At 45.1% G+C, this 26,005-nt stretch overlaps 1 protein-coding gene across 4 annotated transcripts in view; it reads right to left on the reverse strand.

Annotated features, from left to right (window-relative positions):
• The window catches only part of WBP1L (WW domain binding protein 1 like), a 59,037-nt gene extending 34,253 nt beyond the window's left edge, over positions 1-24,784 (reverse strand). The window contains exons 1-4 of one of the 4 annotated variants that reach the window (XM_060286818.1): positions 24,590-24,784; positions 17,315-17,535; positions 17,170-17,221; positions 11,681-11,742 (exon numbers count right to left, since the gene is read on the reverse strand). In XM_060286818.1, the coding sequence (XP_060142801.1) occupies positions 11,681-11,695 (15 nt within the window). In that variant the 5' untranslated portion in view covers positions 11,696-11,742; positions 17,170-17,221; positions 17,315-17,535; positions 24,590-24,784. Of the gene's footprint in view, positions 1-1,706; positions 1,882-11,680; positions 11,743-17,169; positions 17,222-17,314; positions 17,536-24,589 lie in introns of those variants that run through there. The other 3 variants (XM_030865488.2, XM_030865484.2, XM_030865486.2) reach the window with 3 other exon arrangements.
• Between the last annotated feature and the right edge of the window lie 1,221 nt (positions 24,785-26,005).

A 26,005-nucleotide genomic window follows, 5' to 3' on the forward strand; every position in this document is an offset into this window, starting at 1 on the left:
GAGATGCTCCCCACAACCAACCCAGTTCTTCACTCCACCTACCTCTGCATCCTTTCACTTAACTGAGCAGAGGTTACTGGACACGAGCAAGACTGATAGTAAATTACACTGGTACAGTAAGTAGTGGCCTCCCAAGTCTCAGTCAATGCACAATGACCAAATCCCAGGGCAAGAGCTCCTGCCTACTATATGCTTCATCTCTGTAAAGGAACCAGTCCTCTAGCTTCTTGTTTCCTTACGTTTTTTGCTAAATGCCTATTCTCAGTCAGCCAAGGTGCTAGTGTTTTAAATATTCTTTTGTGAAATCTTCCCAATGACTCTTCAGTAGGTTTTATTGTTTCCATTTCAAAGATGAGGTTCAGAGCAGTTAAGCAGCCTCTTGAGACCCAGGTGGGGAGCCAGGATATAGACTTGGGTCTTTCTGGTTCCCCAGCCCTGCTCTTTCCACTGTATCAGGCAGTTTCCAGCCGCTATCCCCTGCCTGCTGACATAACATGGGATGCTTCATCCATCCTATTTCCAACGCTGCTCAAAATCCTTGCCAGGGCTTACTCTGCCCATGGGTTAAAAGGACAGCCTTTCTTGAGGGGCAGAGGAGGTGCTCAAAAAGGGCCCCCAACGCTCTGCCTATCAGCTGCATCAAAGGAACTCTGAAGATTAACAAGGGCAGTAATGGAACGTGCGGAGCTTTTCAGAAAAGCTTACTTTTAAAAGAATTTCAGGCAATCCAAGGGAGACTAGCACTTTTCTAAGAGTGAGGTTAAACCAGCAGTCCCTAGCAGTGACTTTCTTTGCTAAGGCTTCTGGTTTGATCACATCTGTGGCTTTTCCTCCCCCAAGAACAGGCAGTAGAGGGTGTGTGTCTGTCCCCACCCCCTCTTACAGCCGCCACTGGTTACAGTTACACATTCCGATACAGACGTGCCTCTCAGACCAAAGAGGGGGCAGGGGTGGCCAGCTCTCAGAAGCCCTGGAACAAATAGTTGGCAACAGCTGTGTTCTCAGAAGACCGCAGTTGGTCGCTCGCTACTGTTTTCTCATTCCACACCAGGTTATCGGCTATAATTCAGTGCCCCTACTTCAAACAGCCGCGCGCAAAGCAATCGAGTTTCTGCCACAGGGGTCTGCTGGCTTTGAAAAATCGGTCAGGAAGGCCAAAATGTGGTCAGTGCCACCCCCACCCCTCTGAGGCATTCAGGCTGTCCCTCAGTCACACAGCCCTGACCACACGCTGAGGAGGAGAAAGCCTCCGGGCGCCCTACCCTGTAAAAGAAGGCCCCGACCCCAACTCAGAATCTCTTCAGAACCAGGGAACTGTGAAGAAATCTCTGCTAACTAGCCAAATCAAAATGGAGAAGGAATAAAAGGGCTTTTGATCAAGAATCCCGCTCTGCCTCTCCCCCTCCCCAGCCTCACTCAACTGTTTCCTCCCTAAGGCTTTGGTAACGGTTTTATGGTGCTAATGGAAAATCAGAACGGAGGGCCCCAGAGAGACCTCGGTGAGGTAGGGGGTTAAGACACGGTGGCTCTGGGAATAAGGAGCAACTAGCAGGCAGGAAAGGAAGACTGGAAAATTCTGTGGGAGCTGGCCTGTTTTAACTGCAAGACATTTTCTAAAAGGTTCCCTCCGCCCAAAGCAGCAGGATGATAAACTCCCACCCTTCTTCCCTTCCCGAACCCGATCCACGGACCACCCGTTCCATTACCTGTCTAAGACCCAAAAGGAAAGGCATCCTGCAAGAGCATCGTCCACACTAACGTTGGGAAAAAAGGGCTTTTTAAAAGTTAAGGTCTTGGAATGAGCATTTTCCCTGGTGGGCCTGGTACTCAGCAGTCCCGGTTAACCGGCCTTCCTTAGCAAAGAAGAGAAAGTAAACAGACTCCTGGGACCAAGCAGGCACTCTGCCTCCTGCTCTCCTCACTGCTTCCCCCCACCAGCCTCCCACCCCCCCGCCTGGCTCCGACCCACCCCCACTTTCTCGTGACATATCTCAGACGCAGCAAAGCTGAAGCTGTCTGCCAAGGGGGAAATGACATCAGTTCAGGCACGGCAGAAAAAACTCCAGACAGCTGCTGCTGTGGAATACTGAGAAGGATGTGCTGCAAACCTACGAAGGCCTGCCCTGGACCCACCTAGGGCTGGAGCCCACAGCAGGAGGAGGATGGGGGCTGCTGCCCACTGCCCGCTCCCATCGGCTCTGAGCAGACTGGGCTGTACATAAATCAAGGCTCTAAGGCTGAACAGAGCTACACTTCTCTGAATAACGACTAGATTCTAATAGCTCCCAAGGTCTTGTTTCTCCTCCTTGGGAAAGAAAAGGAGGCCAGGGGCTGTCAGTTTCACAGAAACTTTTCCTCCCCCCACCCCTGCCAGAGCTGGTGCTCAATAAAAGTGCACTCTGGCCTGGTTGTTTCAACTTTCTCTAGGGATGGATGCAATTCAGAGACAGGTTGGAGAGGCACCCCTCCCCCAGCGAAGGCAGGACCTGCTACCTTGGGCGCTGACCTCTCAAGCCCTCGCTTCGACAGGAGAGTTTATATTTCGTAAACAAACTGTGTGTACAGGTGCCAACATCCTTCCTCACTTGTCTTACAAAAGGTACAACAAGTCCCACGGCTGCCTCCAAGTTGCCAGTGAAGCAGATCATCTATATTTAAACCAACTCTTGCTTCTGAAAAGTTCACCACCTTAGGTTTGTCAGGCTTTCTTCTCTAAGCTCAGTTTATGGAGAAAACGGCTCTCTATAAGGTTGGCGTCCTCATCTGACTTCTCCCAGTCAGTGGTATAAGCCAACTCTCGTCTGGCCACTGTTCCCTCAACAGCAGGTCACAGTCGCTCCCTCCAGTCCTGAATCCTCCACCAAGGACAACACTAGCTAAGGTCCGTGTTTGGATTTGGACTTGCAGAAATGACTCTCAAGGAGAACAATCTTCAGAGGAACTTTATGAACCCAAAGTTACTTTCTAATAATTATATTTCTGTCACTCAAAGCAAGTATATCTCCTTTCTTTTTACTTTCTGCAACAATTTTCTTTCAGTGATACTTATCAAAGGCCCCCATGGGACTGGCACTGTGCTGAGCAGACCCAGGTAAGTCAGAAATGATTCTTGCAAATTAGTATCTTTCACCTCCACCTAGGACAATAAATTAGCAGTACGTAACACTTACAGCAAGGTGAGTTGCCAAAAGTACTTAGTGAATCCAGCCAGACACAAAATGTGCTTGCTGCAGGTCTACTGACGGTCAAGGTCACATCGACTTTCCTGACAAGGAAACGAATGAGCCAAGCCAGCTGGGCCATATCCTGGAGGCTCACAGAAAAATGACTCACAGCCTCATTGCTTTGCAGAAGGGAAGAGGGGTGAAGTGGCTTCTGCTGCTGCAGGTGTTTGGGGACTAGGGAGCCATTCTTCAGCAAATATGTATTCTCAAGACACGGTCATCCAGTCTATCCCATGCCTTGCAGCTACCCTCACATACAGGCCAAACTGCCAGACAGGCGGGCCTGGACGTCGAGGCACAAAAAAGAAGAGGCTGCTTCCAACGCCCTCCTTTCATTTCCTCAGTTCCCTGGCAACCGCCGACCATCCCAAAACACATGCAGCATTATTAACTTTGACAATCAAACTGGAGGAAGGGGCATCCTCAGCCCCTCCTGGGCAACTCTGGTCTGAACCTACCTAACAAGAGAGAGTTAGGTGACACCTGCAGCTCTACAGAAAGAGTACATGGCATAAGTATACTTATTCATTCATTCATTCCACACCTATTGAATGCCCACAGCGTGCCAGGGCACTGGTCTAGGTGCTGGAGGTACCGCCATGGGCAAAACAGTCAAGAACCCTTGCTCTAATGGGCAAAGGAAACATTCCACATTTCCAAATAATATTTATCAGCAGTCATCTCTGAATAAGTGGAACTGCAACAAAATTATTAGAAATCCAAAAATAATCTTGTGAAAGTTCAAGCTAAATTATCAAAATTGCAACATAGGCTGCCCAATTTCCTCCCAACCTAATGAATCATCCTTTTATGGATGCTACTCAAGACAGCGTTTCTAATCAGCATCTGCCTACTTTTATCTTCTTATAAGATTGTAAGTTCCTTGTGCAAGGCAGCATTAAACCCAAAACATTACACCGAGCACAACACCATATACTCTAACAAAGTGATCACTGAGAATGGCTTCTTTCTCACTGATCTACTTTTCCTTGCCCCTAGTCCCTGACCAACCCTCACTGAGCGCTAAGATTTGGGGGATGAGGAGAAAAAGAAGCTGAATTGGCAAATGCAGGCATTCCCAGGAAGGCGAGTTCACTTTTCTCCATGCTCTACAAATATTATAACCCAGGGACACAGCAGTCAATTTGGGGATTTAAGAGGCAAGAGAATAATCAGCAGTTTCTGCTAGTCTGAGAAAAAAGGGTTCTTTTATGTAAGTGATCCAGGTTCATACATGGTGGACCAAAGCTAAGTCAAATCCTTCTTCAAACGTTTTGGTCATCTGCCTGACAATGCAGAATTTAATTCAATGCTGAATTCACCAATTTAAAAAAAAAAAAAAAAAGGAAGAGTCACACTAAACTGGGATGGAGCAGGATCATGTTGTCAAAATGTTGCAATTTAATCCCACTACTGGGCATATACCCAGAGAAAACCATAATTCAAAAAAGACACATGCACACCAATGTTCACTGCAGCACTATTTACAATAGCCGGGTCATGGAAGCAACCTAAATGTCCATCGACAGATGAATGGATAAAGAAGATGTGGTACATATATACAATGGAATATTACTCAGCCATAAAAGGGAACGAAATTGGGTCATTTGCAGACATGTGGATGGGCCTAGAGACTGTCATACAGAGTGAAGTAAGTCAGAAAGAGAAAAATAAATATCGTATATTAACGCATATATGTGGAATCTAGAAAAATGGAACAGATAAACCGGTTTGCAAGGCAGAAATATAGACACAAATTTAGAGAACAAACGTATGGACACCAAGGGGGATGAACTGGGTGGGGGGAACTGGGGGGGAACTGGGAGATTGGGATTGACATGTATACACTAATATGTACAAAATAGATAATAAGAACCTGCTGTATAAAAATATAAAATAAAATTCAAAAAAAAAAAGTTTCAGTTTAACAACTGTTTATGGCCCCAAGCAATGTCTGAGACATCCTTCCACTGACCCAGAGCTCTCTTTCCCAGTTCAGAGAACTCACAAAGATAGTAATGCTGGAAATCCTTTGGATTAACTTATTATTTAAGAAGACAGTGTTCGGGGCTTCCCTGGTGGCGCAGTGGTTAAGAATCCTCCTGCCAATGCAGGGCACACAGGTTCGAGCCCTGGTCCAGGAAGATCCCACATGCCGCAGAGCAACTAAGCCCGCGAGCCACAACTACTGAGCCTGAGCTCTAGAGCCCGCAAGCCACAACTACTGAGCCCACGTGCCACAACTACTGAAGCCCACGCACCTAGAGCCTGTGCTCCGCAACAAGAGAAGCCACCACAATGAGAAGCCCGCACACCGCAAAGAAGCGTAGCCCCCACTCACCGCGACTAGAGAAAGCCCACACACAGCAACAAAGACCCAACGCAGCCAAAATAAATAAATTAATACCAAAAAAAAAAAAAGAAGACATACTGCAAAGCATATATGTTCATGGCTAGTAGAATTCATTCCTTCACTGTACTTCATTTAAGAATCTTTTGGCAACGTTTTCTAAGCAGCCTATGCATTTATAATCTTTAAATTCTGGGAAGGAGGCGGGGAGAGACAGTTATTTGTTTATTACTGACAATAAGCCAGCCTCTGTGCTAGGACTTCATTTAACCAACATCTCACTTAATGTGACAACAATCCCATGATGTAGGTATTATTATCTTTATTGTTCAGTTGCAGAAACTGAAGCATATGGAGACCTTGCCCAAGGAAGAGCAGAGGAAGTAGGCAGAGGAAGAGCAAGGATTTGAATGAAGTCTCTGGCTCCAAAGACTCTTTCCTTTACAATAATACAGGAGTCATGATATTAAACCAGAAGTTACCAATAAGGCAAAAACCAGAATTGAGGGTCAGTCGAACGCTGAGCAGACATGCATGTCCCTGGTCTGTGCTCCGGAATCCTGTCTATAAGACTGTCACTTATACCGGATCCGACAGTGGTGTTCCCAAGGGTGGAGTCAGGGCGCTGGGGCCCCAGAACTCCCATTCTGACCCACTTTGGGGCTGAGCTCTGTGAAGTAATGACTGGGGAAGTCCTGAAGTTCTCATATGTTCCCAACACACAATGGGTCCCCACACAAGGAGCAAGCTGGCATGGAAGGTCTTCCATGCCTTGGATCTCAACTAACCTGGTGAAGTGCTTGTCATCTGGCCAGTGGAGGCTAAAGGAGACTAGGGTTGAGGGCCCCCGAGTTTCTCATTTCGCAATCAAGGAATCTGAAGAAAGAGGGTTTTGTCAGAACAGGACAACTGCCAGGCTTCTAGGGCAGGAGATAATCTCCAGACCTAAAGCCTTTTTATTTCCAGGAGTTTTGAGTAGAGGCTGCTAGGTCGACACAGAACATCTAAGATAAAAATAAAAGACCTTTCTTATCTTTCTCGGGTTGTGCACAAGCACATTTAATTGCCCTAGAGTTCTGACTCAAAAAACACAGAAATGAATACTAACCCAAACCCCAAACCAATGGGAGCGCCACAATCAAAGTCAAACCAAGATATCGTCACGTCATGAATGCCAGGCTTGGCATCAATAAAAGGATCCTGAAGTAATTATTTTGGGGAATGCCATAGGAAGAATTCCAAGCCCAGAACAAAGATTTGCAGAACCTTGCCAAGTAGAAATGTTAAGGACTGCTCAGCTGCCAGAAACCAAGAACACTAGATTATCTGTGTCCTGGGGCTGGACAAAGGCAGACATGTAGCAAGCCTGCCGAGGCAAGAAAACACACCTCTCCTGGGCTCCGAGCAGGACAAGGAGTTCTACAAGTCACAGGGCTTGTTTCTTCTACAAGGCGTCCATGAAAACCTGTGGATGCTCTCCTGCTATTGTACTGAGTCTTCCCAGAAGTTGTCTGGGCAAACAGCCCTCAATTGCAATCACTTGCTAAACATCAAATGATACATTTCAGAGAGGGAGGATCTTAACCTACGCTGATATCTCATATTTTACAGATGAAAAACATGAGCTTCAGTGACGTTAGGTAATCATTCAAGGACACTCAGCTAGTAAGCAGTGGAGCCAGCATTACAACCAGGTGTGTGGGGCTCCAGAATGGCTTGAACACGCATGGAGACAGTATTTTGATATTATACCCGTCACTTCCCCCTCTTCTGTGACATGACAGTCACAGTCGCATCCAGCCACCCAGGATATACCATGGAGATGAGAAGGATGCAACACTGGATGAACTGGTCTGGCCCTGGAGGACTGATTTATTCGATTACACAGTTAGAGAGAAAAGACAGCAGACACAGAGACAAACGTAGGCACCCTACAACAAATGGGAGGGGAGGAGTAGAGGCAGTAAATGCACGAAGGGCTTGAAGAAAGGAAGCTATTGAGGGATAAAATGGCCAAAGAAAGTTTTACCAAGAGATGGCTAACTAAAAATCATGTAGGGTTTGCGGGGAGAAGGTGAACACATTAAGCAGGGCCAAGCATGACTGAAAGCATGGAAACAAGGGCACACGGGGCATCTGAGAAAGGCAGACGATGGGCAAAGATCAGCTGGAGGTACAATGCATACATGTGTGTATTTACTGAGTACCTGTAACCAGCATACCTTTTCTTTCTGATGACTACTACTAAAATATGATAAATCTTGAAGTGGACTTTGGCGGGGGGGGGGGATGTGGGAGGTGGAGAGAAGACATCCATGGCAATGGTACAGCCTTAGCCCTTTAAAAAGAGAGAAAAATCCTAGTGGCGCAGTGGTTAAGAATCCGCCTGCCAATGCAGGGAACACGGGTTCGATCCCTGGTCCGGAAGATCTCACATGCCGCTGAGCAACTAAGCCCGTGTGCCACAACTACTAAGCCTGCGCTCTGGAGCCCGCGAGCCACAACTAGGTGCCCACGCACCGCAACTACTGAAGCTCACGTGCCTAGAGCCCGTGCTCCACAACAAGAGAAGCCACCACAGTGAGAAGCCCTCGCACTGCAGCAAAGAGTAGCCCCCGCTCGCTGCAACTAGAGAAAGCCCGTGCGCAGCAATGAAGACCCAACACAGCCAAAAATAAATAAAATAAAATATATATATAGAAATAGCTCATAAACAATCACAACAAATAAACTTCAAAAAAACTTTTTAAAATAAAAAGAGAGAAAAATCAAAGTAGCGGAAGCTGAAACCAGTTTACAAGAGCTTCCTAAGGCTTCTGCCTCTTGCTTCTCTGCCCCCTAACAAGAAAATCCTTTCCTGCTGACAATCAATCACCCCTCTGATATTTATCACCTTCGTGGATAAACATTTACTGCCCTCTCTGGAGAGTCCAGGGGTCTCCGAAACTCACCACTGACAGGGGGCTGTCACTGATGGTTAGTGTGCTGTTGCTGGATCGGCAACTTCAGCTTTACCAAGTACAACAGCAGCCTTGTTTGTTTTTATATCAAAATGCTAGGTTCATTTTTCCTGCCCTGAAAACAGTTCACCAAACTGTCAAGTAGCCAAGAATTACATGAAAATCAGCAAGCTACAACTCAGGGCTGTCCCCAGAAACATTTCATGTCTCCTCACAAATTGCTCTCTAAACCAAAGATCGGAATAAGAAAAAAAGGGGGGGGACCTAGGTCACACCAACTACATGATACACTCTCACATGTAACTTGGAAAGAGAATTCCATTTAGGAAAATTAGTCTTCAAGGTCCCCACTAAATCTGATTTCATCTTTCACTTATATTTAAATTTAGGGCAGGGTAGAGAGAGATTCCACTTTTGGTGCAATGGTGGTAGGCCCAAGGAAAGGGCTAACATCATGGTCATTTTATTAAAGGTACCTCAACTCTAAGTCCCTGGAAGCAGCTCCGGGCCCCCTGGATGCAAAGCCATAAGAGCAAGTGTGCACACTCTCCAGCGAGAGATCATCTTGGTTGTGATTTTATAGGAAAATCCACTCTTTTTTTTTTAAACATCTTTATTGGAGTATAATTGCTTTACAATGGTTAGTTTCTGCTTTATAACGAAGTGAATCAGCTATACATATACATATATCCCCATATCTCCTCCCTCTTGCATCTCCCTCCCACCCTCCCTATCCCACCCCTCTAGGTGGTCACAAAACAGGGAGCTGATCTCCCTGTGCTATGCGGCTGCTTCCCACTAGCTATCTATTTTACATTTGGTAGTACCACTCCCTTTTTCACGTGCTCATAAATTCAGCAAAGTTATTTATTCTCAGGCCTATCTCCTCTTCTATAGTATAAGCAACTTAAGGGCAAGATGGGTAACTTTCATTTCTGGGTCCCTCACAATACCAAGTAATGCCTCACACAAAGCAGGCCCTCAAGAAAAACTGGTTACATGGATGAAGAGAATTGATGACTAAAGAGAAGATGGTAAAAATGAAGCTAATGCACCTAAATCCCCAAACATTTGGGCAGGTGACTTTTTCTGGTCACAGAAACCTGAAAAACAGCTAAGAGATAAGGAGTGCACCTGGATGGTACTCTGAGCTCAGGAGGCTTGATGAAGGGATTGCGAAACCCTCTGGCTATCTAATTTCTCAGCTGAGGAATTTAAAGCACTTAAGCCATCTCAAAAGCAAAACTGCCTTCCTCCAGGCAGAGCTGGGACGTGATCTAACGCCCCCATGACAGTTTTTCCTTTATGGGGAATGGGATGAAGCGGCTTCTGGTTTTGCCTCCCGTTCACCAGAAACTCCATTAGCAACACCTGGAAGTTGCCTTTTTTGCTTAAAGGATTGTGAAACTTAATAAGCCCCTAGTTGGGGGCTTCCCTGGTGGCAGAGAGGTTGAGAGTCCGCCTGCCGATGCAGGGGACACGGGTTCGTGCCACGGTCCGGGAAGATCCCACATGCCGCGGAGCGGCTGGGCCCATGAGCCATGGCCGCTGAGCCTGCGTGTCCGGAGCCTGTGCTCCGCAATGGGAGAGGCCACAACAGTTGAGAGGCCCGCGTACCGCAAAAAAAAAAAAAAAAAAAAAAAAAAAAAGGCCTAGTTGGAAACACAGCTCCTGGCACTAGGCCTTCCCTCAGTTCCTGGATCTTATGTATATCAAATACTACCTCCTCCTTCCTTAGGCTGTTCGGTAACCAAATCTACTCCAGGTCTAAGATTTCATGGTCAAAAATACCAGCGGAAAACTTTATGAAAACTTATCCCTCCCATAAGCTGTAGGGAGTGGGGAAACTTCTGGAACATGCACGTCCACACCCCAAGTAAAATGATGACTGAAGGTGGTGAAACTGGAGAGGGAATCACACCAGATGCAGGGATGCTGGACCTTCCGTCACATTACACCCAACCACGGGCCACACCTGAACCCTGGATTCCCAGGCCGCAGAGAGTGAGGCAACACAGGATGACAGCACTTGCAAAAACACGTTGACCCGGAGTCCAAATCGTGAAGAAAGCACTACAGCAACGCAGAAGTGGGCAGGAAGACCCTACTCTATAAGTAGAAAACTTAGGGGGAAAACGCTGGAAGGCCTTTGAGAAAGCATCCCCCATCACAGCAAGAAGTCAGCACAAGTCACTCTCCCTCCCTGAAAAGAAGTAGCAGGTGCCAATATCTGATATTTTATATCCAACATTCCAAAGTCCTTCACTTTTCTCAAGATGCACCTTCTTGGCAAGATGTGCTCAGTATTATTGAGAATTACATTTTTTTTTTCGGCCACACCATGCAGCTTGTGGGATCTTAGTTCCCCGACCAGGGATTGAACCCAGGCCCTCGAAAGTAGGAGCACAGGGTCCTAACCACTGGACTACCAGGGAATTCCCAGTGTTATAGAAAAGGTGGCACTAACCAATGAGAGACACAATAAAGCATCATCCTTGCAGAGATCTCAGGTTTATAAACTACTTTCATATCCCTTTTCATTGTTCCTTATATCAGCTGGTGATAGGGCCAGGTAGTTACCATCCCCACTTGCCGGGCAGTACACTGGTCTGGAGTATGAGTTGACCTAGGACTAGACCTAGGGTTTCTGACTGAAGAGGCAGAGGTCTTCCCATGGAACCCCAGTAATTGACTGCCTAGGGGCAGATTTTCCTTTAAGCTAGACTCTGTCAGGGCTCTGGCACTCTACCATGCTACCACCTATTCTCATGACCCCGGGACAATTACTTCACCTCTCTGAGCCTTCATTACTTTTATCAGCATCAACCAGAGACCGCTCCGAGGCAGCCATTTCTGCGATAAGAGGCTCACATGGTTAAAGAAGTTTACCGACCCTTTTGGAGATTCACGATGCCTGTGTTTTACGGTTAAGCCTCTGAAGGGTCCCACAATTAAGAAGCCTGTTCAACCCTAAATCTCCTACATTTCGAACAGCACGGCCTCTCTTACCAAACATCTGTTCATAGCATCATTATCTCTACGGTGTCTTTCTTTGCCTCCAAATTCTATGTTCCACCTCTCCCTCAGCAGCATTGCTCATTAGCCATGAGACACCCCCCCACCCCCACCCCCCGCCAATACTGTACCTTGAGGGTGGGCATGGTCAGCCAGACACGGGATGGGGACACCCAGCCTAGGCCCTGGAGAGCTGAAAGAGAAGATACGCAAACAGGGTCTCCTCATTTTCCTAGGTTTCTCTGAACATTTGTGCAATCTCAGATAAGAACAGGATTTTTCCAAAAATTCTCCCTACACTAGAAATTGAGGGCAAAAGTCATAAGTTAATCTTTCACTTTATATACTGGGAAGAGGTTGGAAATGGATATGTGTCCAAAAAAAAAAAAGTTTTGAGAGGGAAAAAGGGGGGAGCGGGCTGCTACGATTAAAGCTTCACCACTAGATCTGTTCAAGTAAAGAAGAAAAAGCTGTGGCTGGAAGAGCACTTTTGATACTCATAGGATTGAAGCGTGTCACTGGGGAGTAACTTTTTTAAAGTAGTGTGACACAGGGTTAATTACTCACGAAAACTGAAGAACTATCATAATTAGCTGAATTTTCTAATAGTATTTTTACCCCTAGATCCAAATTAAATTCTCACACACAAGATCCTCTCCTGTAACATTAAGGAATTATTGTCAATTTTTTAGGGTGTGATATGGGAGGGTGGTTATGTTCGGGAACATAGTCCTTTTATCTTTTAGAGATTCAAACAGAACTATTTATGGTTGAGATGATATGAAGTCTGAAATCTGCTTCAAAATAATTTCACTGGGGATAAATGGAAGTGAAAGTGGATACAGTATAGATAAAACAAGACTGGCCAAGACACTAAATCGCTGAGGTTGGGAGATGGGTACATGCTGGTTCATTATACCATTCTCTTTTTTTTTGTAAATGTTTAAAATACTCCATAATAAAAAAAAATTAAAGGATTCTATTCTGAATAATGTCCATTTTTGACCCTAAATAATATTGTTTTACAGAGCCCTTAAAACAAATAGGGAACACCAAAAGCTCAAGCAACAAAAGAAAAACACAGATAAACTGGAATTCATCAAAATTAAAAACAGTTGTACTTCAAAGGACACCATCAAGAAAGTGAAAAAAAAGACAGATTGGGAGGAAATATTTGCAAATCATTTATCTGATAAGGGATTCATATACGTCTCTTAACTGTGAGACTCTTCCGAGGCTTAACTGTAAAGCATGTGCACCATGAATCTCCACGAGAAATGGTAGACTTCTGGGACCACGAGGGCCTCTTCCTCTTACAGCAGAAAGGCTGCCTCGGACCCGTCTCTGGGAGATGCTGATAGAAGTAATGAAGGCTCAGAGAGGTAAAGTAATTGGTCCAGGGTCATGAGAAGAGATGTTAGCATGGCTAGGTCTAGAGTGCCAGAGCTCTGACAAAGTCTAGTTTAAAGGAAAACCTCCCCTTGGACAGTCACTCACTGGGATTCCGTGGGAAGACCACTGTCCTGTCAGTCAGATAAGGGCCTTTAAAACAAACAAAGGATTGAATAGGCATTTCTCCAAAGAATATATACAAATGGCCAGTAAGAACACAAAAAGGGGACTCCCCTGGCAGTCCAGTGGTTAAGACTCTGAGCTTCCAATGCAGGGGGCAGGGGTTCAATCCCTGGTCGGGGAACTAAGATCCTACGTGCCGCATGGCATGGCCAATAAAACCAAAAAACAAACAAACAAACCAAAAAAAAAAAAACCCACCAAAAAACAAACAAAAAAAGAACACAAAAAGATGTTCAACATTACTAGTTATTAGGGAAATACAAATCAAAACCACAGTGGGATACTACTTCACACCCACTAGGATGGTTATGATTTTTAAAAAGACAGTATTGACGAGGATGTGGAGAAACTGAAACCCTCATACATTGCTAGTGGAGATATATAATGGTGCAGCCACTATGGAAAACAGTCTGGCAGTTCCTCAAAAGTTAAACATAGAGTGACGATATGACCCAGCAATTCTACTTCTAAGCGTATACTCATGAGAATGAAAACATATGTCCACTCAAAAACTGTATATTCATGTTCAAAGCAGCATTATTCATAATAGCCCCAAAGTGAAAAAAGCCCAAATATCCATCAATTGAGGACTAAATGTGTTACAACCAGACAGAGGAATATTTATCGGCCATAAAAAGGAATGACATAGTGATGATACATGTTACAACATGGATGAACCTTGAAAATACTATGCTAAGTGAAAGAAGGCACTCACAAAATAGCACATGGTATATGATTCCATTTACATGAAATGTCCATAATGGACAGAGACAGAAAGCAGATTATTGGTTGCCAGCGACTTGGGGGATGGGGCAGGGAGAGGGGGAATGACTGCTGATACAGCATTTCTTTTGGGGGTGATGAAAACATTCTGAAATTACCTAGTGGTGAGGTGGTCCAAACTTGTGAATACACTAAAACCCACTAAATTGTATACTCTAAAAGAGTGAATTTTATGGTATGTGAATTATATCTCAATAAAGCTGTATTACAAAAAAGAAAAAAAAAAGCCTCAGAAACCATCCTCACCTCAGAACAGGAAGTACCAAATGGAGGTTGGGGACAGGTGTCAAGAAGCCCGAGGGAGTCCCTCAGCTCGGTACAGTCCACTGTGTGCTGAGAGCAGACAGATCTGCGTGTGGCAGCACTGTGGTCAGAATGAACGACTAACCACAACCCCCCACTCTTTTCCTCACTCAAGAGGCTGCAGTGGTGCGTGTATCAGAAAAATAGCATATATCCTAACTTACCTGCTCTAAGAATAAATAATTTCATATCTTATTATTAGAAAATAGTTGTTGAAAAAACACCTCTCATCTGATCACCAAGGCTGATGATATGGAAAGTGATTCACGTGCATTTTGGACAAGGAGTGAACCAAAATATATTCTTAAATTCCTCCACTGAAAACAAACCTTGGGTCAGTAAGGGAAGAGGGAAGTCTTAAAGTTCCCCAGAGCTAAAATAATTAATAACAACAACAACAACAAAGGCTAACATTTGCCAAGTAATTACTATGTGGCAGGCACTGCTCTAAGTGCTTTACAAGTATTAATTCAGTTAACCCTCACAATAACCCTACAGGCTAGGCGCTATTAACCCATTTTACAGATGAGGATACTGAGTTAACTAACTAGTCCAAGGTTATATGGAGGCAGTCTGGCTCCAGAGTCTGCACTCTCAGCAATGCCACTTCCAGGCGTCTCTTCTGGGATGGCCACCACGGAGGGGTGGTAGGTCGGGCATGAAATTAGACTTGTGTACCACACAGCAATTGGCCAACAGCTCCAGGCCACCTGCTTGACATCTTCCAGGGACCACAAACCACTTCCTTCAGCACATGGGCAGGCATTTCTACCCTCCTCTGGCTAGAGGCTCACTGCCCTTGTGTGAATCCTACTCCACAGCAAAGGGAGCAACCAGTTTGCAGACAGGGAGACTGGAAGCTAAGCCGATTAGAGACCTATAGGCTTTTGAGAAAGTAAACTGAAATGTTCCCCAGGTGCCCATGTTAAGAGTCAGAAGGCACATCTCCAAGGATATACAGAGGGTGCAGGTGAAGAAATGATGTTCACATGTGTGTGGGGAAGTGAGGCCTTGCATGCGCTACTGATGGGAATGTGAACTGATAAAGCCGTTTTGGGGAGCAACTTGGCACTATTGGCCCCAAATTCCAAATGTACATACCCTATAATCCCATAGTCCCCAGTTCCACTTCTAGGAACCTAGCAAACTGCAGAAAGAAATAAGTGCAACAATGTTCACTGCTGCACAGCTTGAAATGGCAATACCTTGGACACAATGTACGTTCATTTATGGAGGGGTAGTCAAATAAATCATGGTCTAAAGTAATTACAGGCATAAAAAAAATCAGAGGCATATATGCGATATGAAAAGAAGTCTACAATATATTAAGGTTTTAAAAAAGGTGCATGTTGTTAAAGTACTACATATAAATTATCCCATTTTTGCTTTAAAAACAAATAAAATAAAGAACCCTACCCATACCAACAACTTTATGTATTTTATATGTGTGTGGATGTAAGTTTATACATAGGAGTTATATTACTATATCTATAAATTTGCAGCATAAGCAGAAAAACCAAAAATACACAACAAACCACAAACTTTCACTTTTTCCTCTAAGTATTTTTGTATTTCTCTATTATTTACCATTGTTATGAGCGTGTGTTATTTTTGTGTAATTAAAAACTGATGTGAAAAGGTAAAAGGTACCTCAAAGCCCAAAGAAAGGCAGCAATCGGGTCTAAGAAAGGGATTGGAGAGACAGCCAGATTGGTCCTTATGAGAAATCAGGCCGGTGTAGGTGTTCCACTCCCAGCTCCCACCCACAGCAACAGCAGCAAGGGGATTTGCATAATTAAAGACAAGGGACTCAAGAAAAAAAGAAAGAAGTACACAGGATGAACTTCTCACACTGTTCGACTCTATATTCAAGTCCCAAAGAGCTACCGTGCTCCAACATCCTAGTGTAGAAAGACAAGTATTAACTTTCTCTCCCAAATAAACCACAAAAGTGTAAATCTGATCAATAAACTAAGCTATGGTGTTTTTCATTGTGTCTGTGTTTGGTTGGGTTTTGATACGATTGGAGTGAAACTGCCAGGTGGAATTTTAGATGAGGAAGATTAATTTTTAAACGGCGAACAAAAAGCAGTATGTACAATTTTGAAAAATATGATTATTTTCTCCACGCACCGCATTTTCTCCATGCACCGCGCGTGTCTCTGATCTGCAAGAATGTGTAACAAAACAGTGTTACAATGTAAGATCTGTCTTGCTCCATATTTAAAAATCAAAACAGAAATGTTTTGATAACTCCACTCTAGGATCCACCTTTCCAAACCACAAATATTCTTGTAACGTCTTACATTCACTCTCATCTCTTCCAAAACAAGTTTAAATTGTTTAAAACACCTAAGATGGTGAATCAAAACTGAGCCGTGGCTCTATGAGGGTGATGACGGCACCAGGAACAGAAGATACACAGCTCATCTGCTTTCCCACAGAAAAAAGTATGGAAAGATGAAAACCAAAAGTAAATAAATCCAGCTATGGGAATGTAGCTGAGTAAGCGAAAGTATCCCCCAAACCCCAAAAACCCCATCCAGGCAAGACTGACAAGTCTGAGAGGATGACCTATTTTAATTCCCACACTGCGAAAGCCCAGAATTGTATCAACAAGCTGCAGAATTCAATAGAATGAGACTTGTTTCCCTTTTCTTTACCTCCCACGTTGCAATGTTCTGGATTTATTTGTATTTCTTTGTTTGTGGTTTCCACATTTGCATGTGGGTTTTTGGCCAGACTTTGCTCCACCTAGTGGAACTTCAAAGGATGGGCCAAAAGGGAGGTGCCCACTGGCAGACCTCAGCCTGTTGTATGCAGCTGAGTGGACAGGTCACCAAGACCCGCTGTCGCCGTTCCCTGTCACCCAGTGGCTGCTCTGTCTGTGTGGTTATAGTGGGGTCGGTGGCCCCAGCAGGGCCCACAGTTGGGGTGGTAGGGCAAGGAATGAACCCACCTGGTCATTGCTCCACCTGGTCCTGATGGTCCCTCAAACGTCAGTCCAGCAACTTAAGGCAAGAAAGAAAGAGGCCCTCAGGTGTACGGATGGCCAGGCATTCAAAAGGCTGTTGGAATTCTGAATCCAAAGCCATCTAACTTACCCACAGCACCCACAGAGTAGCCAGCTTGTGCCCAGCACCCACAGATGAGGGACATCCTGGACCTGGAAGAGAGGGCTCTCCTCCAGACACAGCTCTGGTAAAGTCCAGGACCATCAGCTTCCCTCGTGGCGACCTGGGAACATCTAACGGTTTCTGCAGGCTGAGCGTGCGTGAGAACAAACTAACATTCGTGAGGCCGAAAATGAGAGGAGAGCCAAGATCTGGAATGAGGAAAGGAAAAAGTTCTAAGAACATGACTCAGTTCAGATTGGTGGTGGGACCATGGAGGACACAGAAAAGAAAGTGACTGGCCCTCAGGCTTCCACTGGGATGAAGACAAACGTTCTTAAAGTGAAACCACAAAGGCAGACCAAAGTGAGAGGAAAGAAGGTTTAAGATGGGGTGACTTAGGGAGGCTCACCTGCTTACTGAACCACAGACTAAAAAAATGTGCTTTTTGGCTTCCCTGGTGGCGCAGTGGTTGAGAGTCCGCCTGCAGATGCAGGGGACACGGGTTCGTGCCCTGGTCCGGGAAGATCCCACATGCCGCGGAGCGGCTGGGCCCGTGAGCCATGGCCGCTGAGCCTGCGCGTCCAGAGCCTGTGCTCCGCAACAGGAGAGGCCACAGCAGTGAGAGGCCCACATACCGCAAAAAAATAAAAATAATAAAAATTTAAAAAAAAAAAAAAAAAATGTGCTTTTGTCAAAACAGTTGATGTTGGCTGACGATGATGAGCTGACTGGTAACACATGTCAGCAAATCTGAGAGACATCAGGATTCAGGACACTAAAGCTTTAAACTGTCCCACCTGAAATTTGTCATCAGAGCTTATTTCACACACATCTTTTCATAGGAAGGCTGACCTCAAATCCCACGATACTGGTCAGGAGCTGGTAAGGGGATAGCAAGTACCACACAAGGGTTTCTCCACCTTGGCACTACTGACATTTTGGGGAGGACAATTCTTTGTTGTGGGGGACTACCCTGAGGACATTTAGCAGCACCCCTGGCCTTCATACAACAGATGCCAGTAGTGCTCCTGAGTTACGACAATCAAAAATGTTTCCAGACACTGACAAATGTCCTCAGGCAGGGGCAAAATTGTCTCCAATTGAGAACCACTATTCTACATAGGTTCACCATGAAGAGTTACCTACATAGGTAAAGGATCACAGGGACAAACCTAAACTCAGATATAGAACAGCATCAAGGAAGTCACTTCCAAACTCCCCAAATCTCAGTTTCCGAACCTAGTTTGAGAGTTGACACTAACTTACCAACCACAATGCACTCTTGAGGATCACCAATAAGAATAGCAGTGATAAGTATTATTATATTTAATAACCATGAAGTATATTCCAAAAGCTTTACATATATATCTTTTCAGGTCCCAACAAACCTATAAAGTACGTGCTACTTTTATTTATTTATTTATTTACTTATTTATTTAGGCTGCGTTGGGTCTTCATTGCTGCGTTCAGGCTTTCTCTAGTTGCGGCGAGTGGGGGCTACTCTTTGTTGTGGCGCATCAGGCTTCTCTAGGCGGTGGCTTCTCTTGCTGCGGAGCATGGGTTCTAGGTGTGCGGGCTTCAGTATTTGTGGCATGTGGGCTCTGTAGTTGTGGCTCGTGGGCTCTAGAGCACTGGCTCAGTAGTTGCGGTGCACAGGCTCAGTTGCTCCGCGGCATGTGGGATCTTCCCAGACCAGGGCTCGAACCCATGTCCCCTGCATTGGCAGGTGGATTCTTAACCACTGCACCACCAGGGAAGTCCCTAAACTATGTGCTATTATTATTCCCATTTTATAGATGAGGAAACTGAGGCACAAAGAGGTTAAAGTAACTTGCTCAAGGATAGTAAGTGGAAGAATCAAGTTTGGAACTCAGGTAATCTGCCCCCAGAGCCCATGACCTCACCACTACATTAGACTATATTCCACCTCCACACTGGAAAACTGTTAGATCTACATTGTCTAACAGGTAGTCAGTAGTCACATGTAGCTATTTACTTTAAATTAAAAACTGAATATCATACCACTTTGGAAAACAGTCTGGCAGTTCCTCAAAAGGTTACACATAGAGTTATCATATGACCCAGCAATTCCACCATTAGGTATATATCCAAGAGAAATGAAAACATATATGTGTACACAAAAACTTGTACACACATGTCCATAGCAGCATTATTCACAATAGCCCAAAAGGGAACACAGCTCAAATGTCCATCAACTGATGAATGGATAAATAAAATGTGGTACATTCATGCAACTGAATATTAACCGGCCATAAAAAGGAATGAAATACTGATACATGTGATGATACACAAATACATCAACATGGAAGAATCTTGAAAACATTATGCTAAGTGAAAGAAGCCAGTTACAAAGGACCACATGGTGTATGATTCCATTTATACAGAATGTCCAGAATGGGCAAATCCAAAGAGACAGAAAGTAGATTAGTGATTGTAGGGGCTGGCGGAGGAGGGGGTGTAATGGGGAAGGGCTGCTAATGGCTATGGGGTTTCTTTGTGGGGTGATGAAAATGTTCTAAAATCAGATAGTGGTGATGGTCACACAACCCTCTGACTCACTAAAAAAACATTTTCTGTACACTTTAAGAGGATGAATCTTTTGGCATGTGAATTATAACTCAATAAAGGTGATACAAAAAATTAAATGCCATTAAAAATTCAGTTCCAGGACTTCCCTGGTGATCCAGTGGTTAAGAATCCACCTTTCAATGCAGGGGATGTGGGTTCAATCCCTGGTCGGGGAACTAAGATCCCACATGCCAAGGGGCTACTACTGAGCCCATGCACCACAACTAGAGAGAAGCCCACGTGCAGCAAGGAAGAGCCCAGCACCGCAACAAACGATCCTGCATGTTGCAATAAGACCTGACACAGCCAAAAATTAATTAATTAATTAATTAAAAATTCGGTTCCTTAGTTATCCTAGCCACATTTCAAGGACTCAATAGCCACATGTGGCTACGTGGCTACAAAATGGACAGCACGGATATAGATGATTTCCAACATCACAGAAAGTTCTACTGTCAGCAGAATTTCGACAAATGGATAAAAGCCCTCCTTATCGTCTAATTGCAGCTCACCTTTCAAGTCTCAAGCTATTCTCACAGTCCTCTGCACACCCACAGGCAAAGCTTCCACCACAGACTATGTGCCCCTTCTAAAAGCTCCATTTTCACTCTTTCATGCCGGAATAAACTTTCCCCCTTCCTAGTCCACAGACATCCTACCTATCCTTATTAACCTTGAAAGCCCTGTCCAAATGCCTCTCCCTCTATGAAACCTTCCCTAAATCCCCACCTTCCCCCAGCCCTAGCCGTTGTTCCCACCATCCTTTGCTTGCACTTCCATTACAGCGCTGATCCCTCCAGATTACATATCAGTGGATATTATCTGTCTTTCCCACAGGATTATTAGCTCCTTGAGGACAGGGATTCTGCTACTTGTTTGAGGGTTCCCAGTGCCTAGGAATAATAATAGCCTGCTGCAAAGAATGAACATTTTGGTAAACGTTTGTTGGATTCTACTCAAAGGATTTACAGCAACTCATGGTGTTAACTTTAGACAATTGCTCACTTTGGTGTATAAAACAGACTAAGAAAGTGAAAGAAAGAGGGTAAGAATCTGAAAGTCTCATATCCCACTATTCTACAAGGAATAAGGGTGGTCACACTGAAATGCCATATGTAGGAAAGAAGAGTGGAGCAGGGCTTCTGGACTGAAAACTGGGGCAATGGAGGAGAGTAAAGGTGGGGCGGAAGGGGTATACTATTGGAGGGTGTGAGGGGAAGAAAAAATATCATGAACCAGGGCCCCCTTCCAACTCAAAGTTTTAAGCATGGAAGAGGAAGGGCAAGGACTGCATCTCTACAGATCTGTGCCCAGCCCATCGGCTGGATCACTTTATTGAAAAAGACATTTCTCCTAAAACTTTACTTTAAATACTACAGTCAGATTTTTCTGTTGAATCTAACCAACAAGAGAAAGAAAGAAACTCCGCATATCCCATCATAATTTAACTGGAAGAGACAAATGCCAAGGCCTTACTGTTTGGAGACTCTATTGCTTTTTTATTCTCTATGGATTCAAGGAATCACATCTGAGTTGCAATGACCCATAGGAGAATTAAGTTTAAGTTCCTAATCACAGAATGGAGTTAAACTGATGAAATTATTTGGGTCAGGATGGCAAGAAAACTGTTCTAGTGCAGAGCTGGAACCAGGGAAAGCAAGCTGCCTAATATCATATATTTGATATTAAATGCATGTGTAAAAAAAAGATTGTATTATGAAAAAGAATATATGTATATACATACATATATACATATATATAAAACTGAATCACTTTGCTGTACACCAGAAATTAACACATTGTAAATTAACTATACTTTAATTAAAAAAAAAAAAGCCTGGGCTTCCCTGGTGGCGCAGTGGTTGAGAGTCCGCCTGCCGATGCAGGGGACACGGGTTCGTGCCCAGGTCCGGGAAGATCCCACATGCCGCGGAGCGGATGGGTCCGTGAGCCATGGCCGCTGAGCCTGCGCATCCAGAGCCTGTGCTCTGCAACGGGAGAGGCCACAACAGTGAGAGGCCCGTGTACCACAAAAAAAAAAAAAAAAAGACTGTACTTGATAGAGACATTTCAAGGGAAAAAAATGCAGTGAGGTACCCATACAATTTTCAATACAGACGGAGTACAGAGAGTCCTCCTCAATTCGGAGCTAGCTAGAAGCCACTTGTTGAAATACGGACAGTGAGTACCTGAAGTACATCCTAAGCCAAAATGGTCTCTAAATTTTTTTTCCTTCACTGATTTCTGCAAGCCAAAAATCAACAAAAACAAAAACAAAACAAAATCTAAATTGACTAAATTGTGGCGGATTCAGAGTTAATAATTATAGAGTAACTTCCATTCCAAAGGTTAAAATTCAAAACACAATTCTCACTATAGATACTGAGACTCGGCTAGAGAAAGAGACAGGCTATGAGATGGGGTTAGGAGTGTTAGGGGGAAGGGGGTTAGAAGGAGAGAGCCTACTCATTTTAAAAACTTTCCCTTCTCTGCAGGAACTGTAACCACATAATAGCTGCTGGCCAGTGCTAGCATCCATTCAAATGGACCAAAGTACAAAAGCCACCCTGTCCCCCAAGTAAGTATCGGAAGTGCCAGAGAAATGATAACAAAACGGTCTGTGATCCACAAGCTGCAATTAGGGCATGACACTGAAGATCCCCACCCAAACCTTCTCTCCACGTCCCAGGCTTCCATGACCTGGGAAGGAACCTCCACTTTCCATCCTTCCTGCTAAAGAAATAGATCTGGTTCCCACCACTGCTCTCCAATGGGGAGATGTAGTCCACAGGCCCAGGGCACCCACCTCAAAAGGCTCCAAAGCCTGCACCATTCCTAAATCAACCCCCTAGCAATGTTAATTACTTGTTATTGGAAACAGCCTTTAAAGATACTTACAGAAAGGCGCAGGTGCAAAGGAAAAGCAACAGTTTGTTCTATATTTTATTCTCTCAACATCTATATCTTAGCTTTGTAACTTTTCTAATAAAGGAAATTTATTTCTCTTGCCACTTCATGATTTTAACTGAGAAAACAAAGAACCTCAACAAAGCCTAAAACAGAAGAGCCCCAGCCCTAGAAAAAGGAATGTACTGGGACAGAAAATGAGCTCTATTCCTTTCACATGTTATTTCCAATAAACATAAATATATTCTTTGGGAAAAGCAGATGATACGTCCACAGATAAATGAATAAACAAATTATGGAACACAACGGAGTATTATTCAGCCATAAAAAGGAATGAATTACATGCTACAACATGGATAAACCTTGAGAACATTATGCTAAGGGAGAGACACCAGATACAAAAGGTTAAAAAACAAAAAAAAAAAGCCAGATACAAAAGGTATTGTAAGATTCCATTTATATGAAATATCCTCAATAGATAAATCCATAGACATGTAAAGCAGACTGGTGGTTGCCAAGGGCTGGGGGAAGGGGGAACAGGGAGGAACTGCTTGTACAGGGTTTTCTCCCCAGGTGATAAAATGTTTTGGAACTAGACAGAGGCAGTGGTTGCTCAATATTGCGAATGCACTAAACACCACTGAATTGTTCACTTTAAAATGGTTAAACGGTTTTAAACAGTTTATATAAAGTTCATCTCACCTGAAAAATTAATGTTTTAAATAGAGGATACTAATGGGCATAACATGATGCTCATAAACTCCTAGGAAAAAAGATAAGGCTTTTTGCTGGCATTCTGCTTCTACTCTTGACCACAACACAAAGTTCAAGTGCTAAGCTGTATAGAGTCTGCCATCTTGCTCTGTGTGTGTCTGTATATGCCCTTCTGAAAAGACACTGAAGGGAACAGAAACTGAAGAAAATAGAATGGTAAAGCCTTGCCAAATGCAAGGAAGGGAAGGAGGGGTGATTCCCCCCTACTGCACCCCACCCAACCTGGCGCCAGGAGTAACGCTCCCATTTGGGTTTCGAAATGCCAGCGGCGCTAAAATCAGCACAAGCCACTTAGCAAGAAAAGCTGGGGTGCTCCATTTGTTGCCCGTATTGGCATCAGCACGACCCTTTGCTCAAAACCCGCAGCTGGCCCAGATCAGCATCAGTGACCGGCTCCCCAGGCCAGCCAACCTGATAGTAAGAGCTTGTTACAGCTCAAGTGTGCCCTGCTGCTGAGCGGTCCCAGTCTACTTCATCTCACTTGCCTTCCAAGAGTCCTGCCTCCAACACCAGTAAAAATGGGGCCAAGAGGCCCCTACAACTTTCCCAGGTCCAGCTTGAAATAGATATCCTCTCAGCCAGCCCCTCCTCCCTCTCAAGCCCGCTCAATAACCCACGTACCCCTACCCGCACAGACATACACGCGGCATCGCTGCTTTGGAGACCTGCTCCACTGGAGGACACGAATGCACCCCACATGACCCCGCTTGCGCCACTATCCAGTCACAGTCATGCCAGCCCACCTGACCTAACTGCCGTCTCAAAGGCCCCTCACTCTCTTGGCACCATGCCTCTGCCACCTCCGTGATACCAAAACCGTCACAGGTGTCCCTCAGCTAAACACCGACGCCCCCTTAGACCCTGTCCACTCCAGGCATGGGTGCCCCTCTCGGGACCCCGCAACTCTTGGCAACAACATTCCTTCAGCCCCCTCCAGCCAGGCCTCGACGCCCCCCAGGCCCCAACCTGGCCCGGACACCCCCTCCCCCTTACCTGCGGGGGTTCAGCCCTGGCTGACAGGGGGCTGGGCAGCGCCTGGAGGAGCAGGAGCGCCATGCCACCCAGGAGCCTTCTCCTCTCCATCCCCCTCCTGCTCCTGCTCCTCCGCCACGGCGCCGCCACCTCCCTCCTCCTCCTCCCTCTCCTCCTCTTCCCTCTTCTTCCTTCTTCCCTTCTTTTCCTGTTTCACTCTCCCCTCCCGCTTCCGGCTCCGCTCCACCCCGCCCCAGCCCAAACGCCCTCCCAGACACTTGGATGGTTCTCCAATTCCAGCGCGTCATTGGCCCTTGCCCTTCGTCCATTGGTCAAGAAAGATGTCGATCAAATAGAAGTCCCGCCCCCTCGCGGAGACGGAAAACTGGAGAAATCCAGCCAATGGAAAGTAGGAGGAACCCGGGCCATCTTGAGTGCTACGAGGCGGCGTAAATGCGTCCCGCAGCGCAGAGAGTGGCGGAAGCAGCTCTGATCAGGGGCGGGGCCATCCAAGACGTTGAGTTGAAAAGTCTAATTCTGGTGCCACCATCTTGAATGTGGCGGAAGTACTAGATTTCCACAGTTTAGCAAAGAAAAGGAAAGGGGTATGGTAATTCCAAAGGGTGTTGGAAAATAAGTTACTTTTATAAAGTAACCTGGCACTCTTAAAAAAGACAACTGCAGAGACTTCCCTGGTGGTCCAGTGGTTAAGACTCCACGCTGCCAATGCAGGGGCCCCGGTTTGATCCCTGGTCAGGGACCTAGGATCCCACGTCCTGTGTGGGTGGCACTGCCAAAAAGTAAAAAGTAAAAACAAAAAAGACAACTGCAATCTAAAAAGCTTTTGATGTCTTTTGTCTTTAAGCACAGCCCCAGTACCAGAGTCCCTCTCAAACTGCTCAGGCAGTATCTTCGGTCACTTTGAATTCCTATGAGATAGTATCTTTACCTGAAGCACAGTGCTTTGTCACCCCAAGTTCGAGGGATGAAATTCTACTGACTCTTCCTCAGAAACAGCTGTGAAATCCACCCCCACTGCTTCAATCCATGTTCTCATTTTCTGGCTAAATACAAACCGTCTCCCTGCTGTCCTGCCAGTTGCTAATTCTTCCCTCTTGAATTTCTCTCACATATCACAGCAGGGGTGTTCTACCACCTAAAACCAAATATTATCGTCTCAGGGCTTCCCCTCTCAAAATACTTCAACTACCTACAGGATTTATTGTCCAAACTTATCAGTATGGTGGTCCTTTCTGCGTCCTCGTCCCTGCGTATTTTTTTTTCACACCTGCATACTTCTTTATCTCACCTACTGCCACTACATTTCCCACACATTCTGCTCACACCCAACAGATAAGAGATCCCCAATGAACTGTGCTATACAATACATTTAACTTCATTTACACATTACACATACAGTTTCCCGTTTAAAATTCC

This window comes from Globicephala melas, chromosome 16 (assembly GCF_963455315.2).
Source record: "Globicephala melas chromosome 16, mGloMel1.2, whole genome shotgun sequence".
Taxonomy (NCBI): Eukaryota; Metazoa; Chordata; class Mammalia; order Artiodactyla; family Delphinidae; genus Globicephala; species Globicephala melas.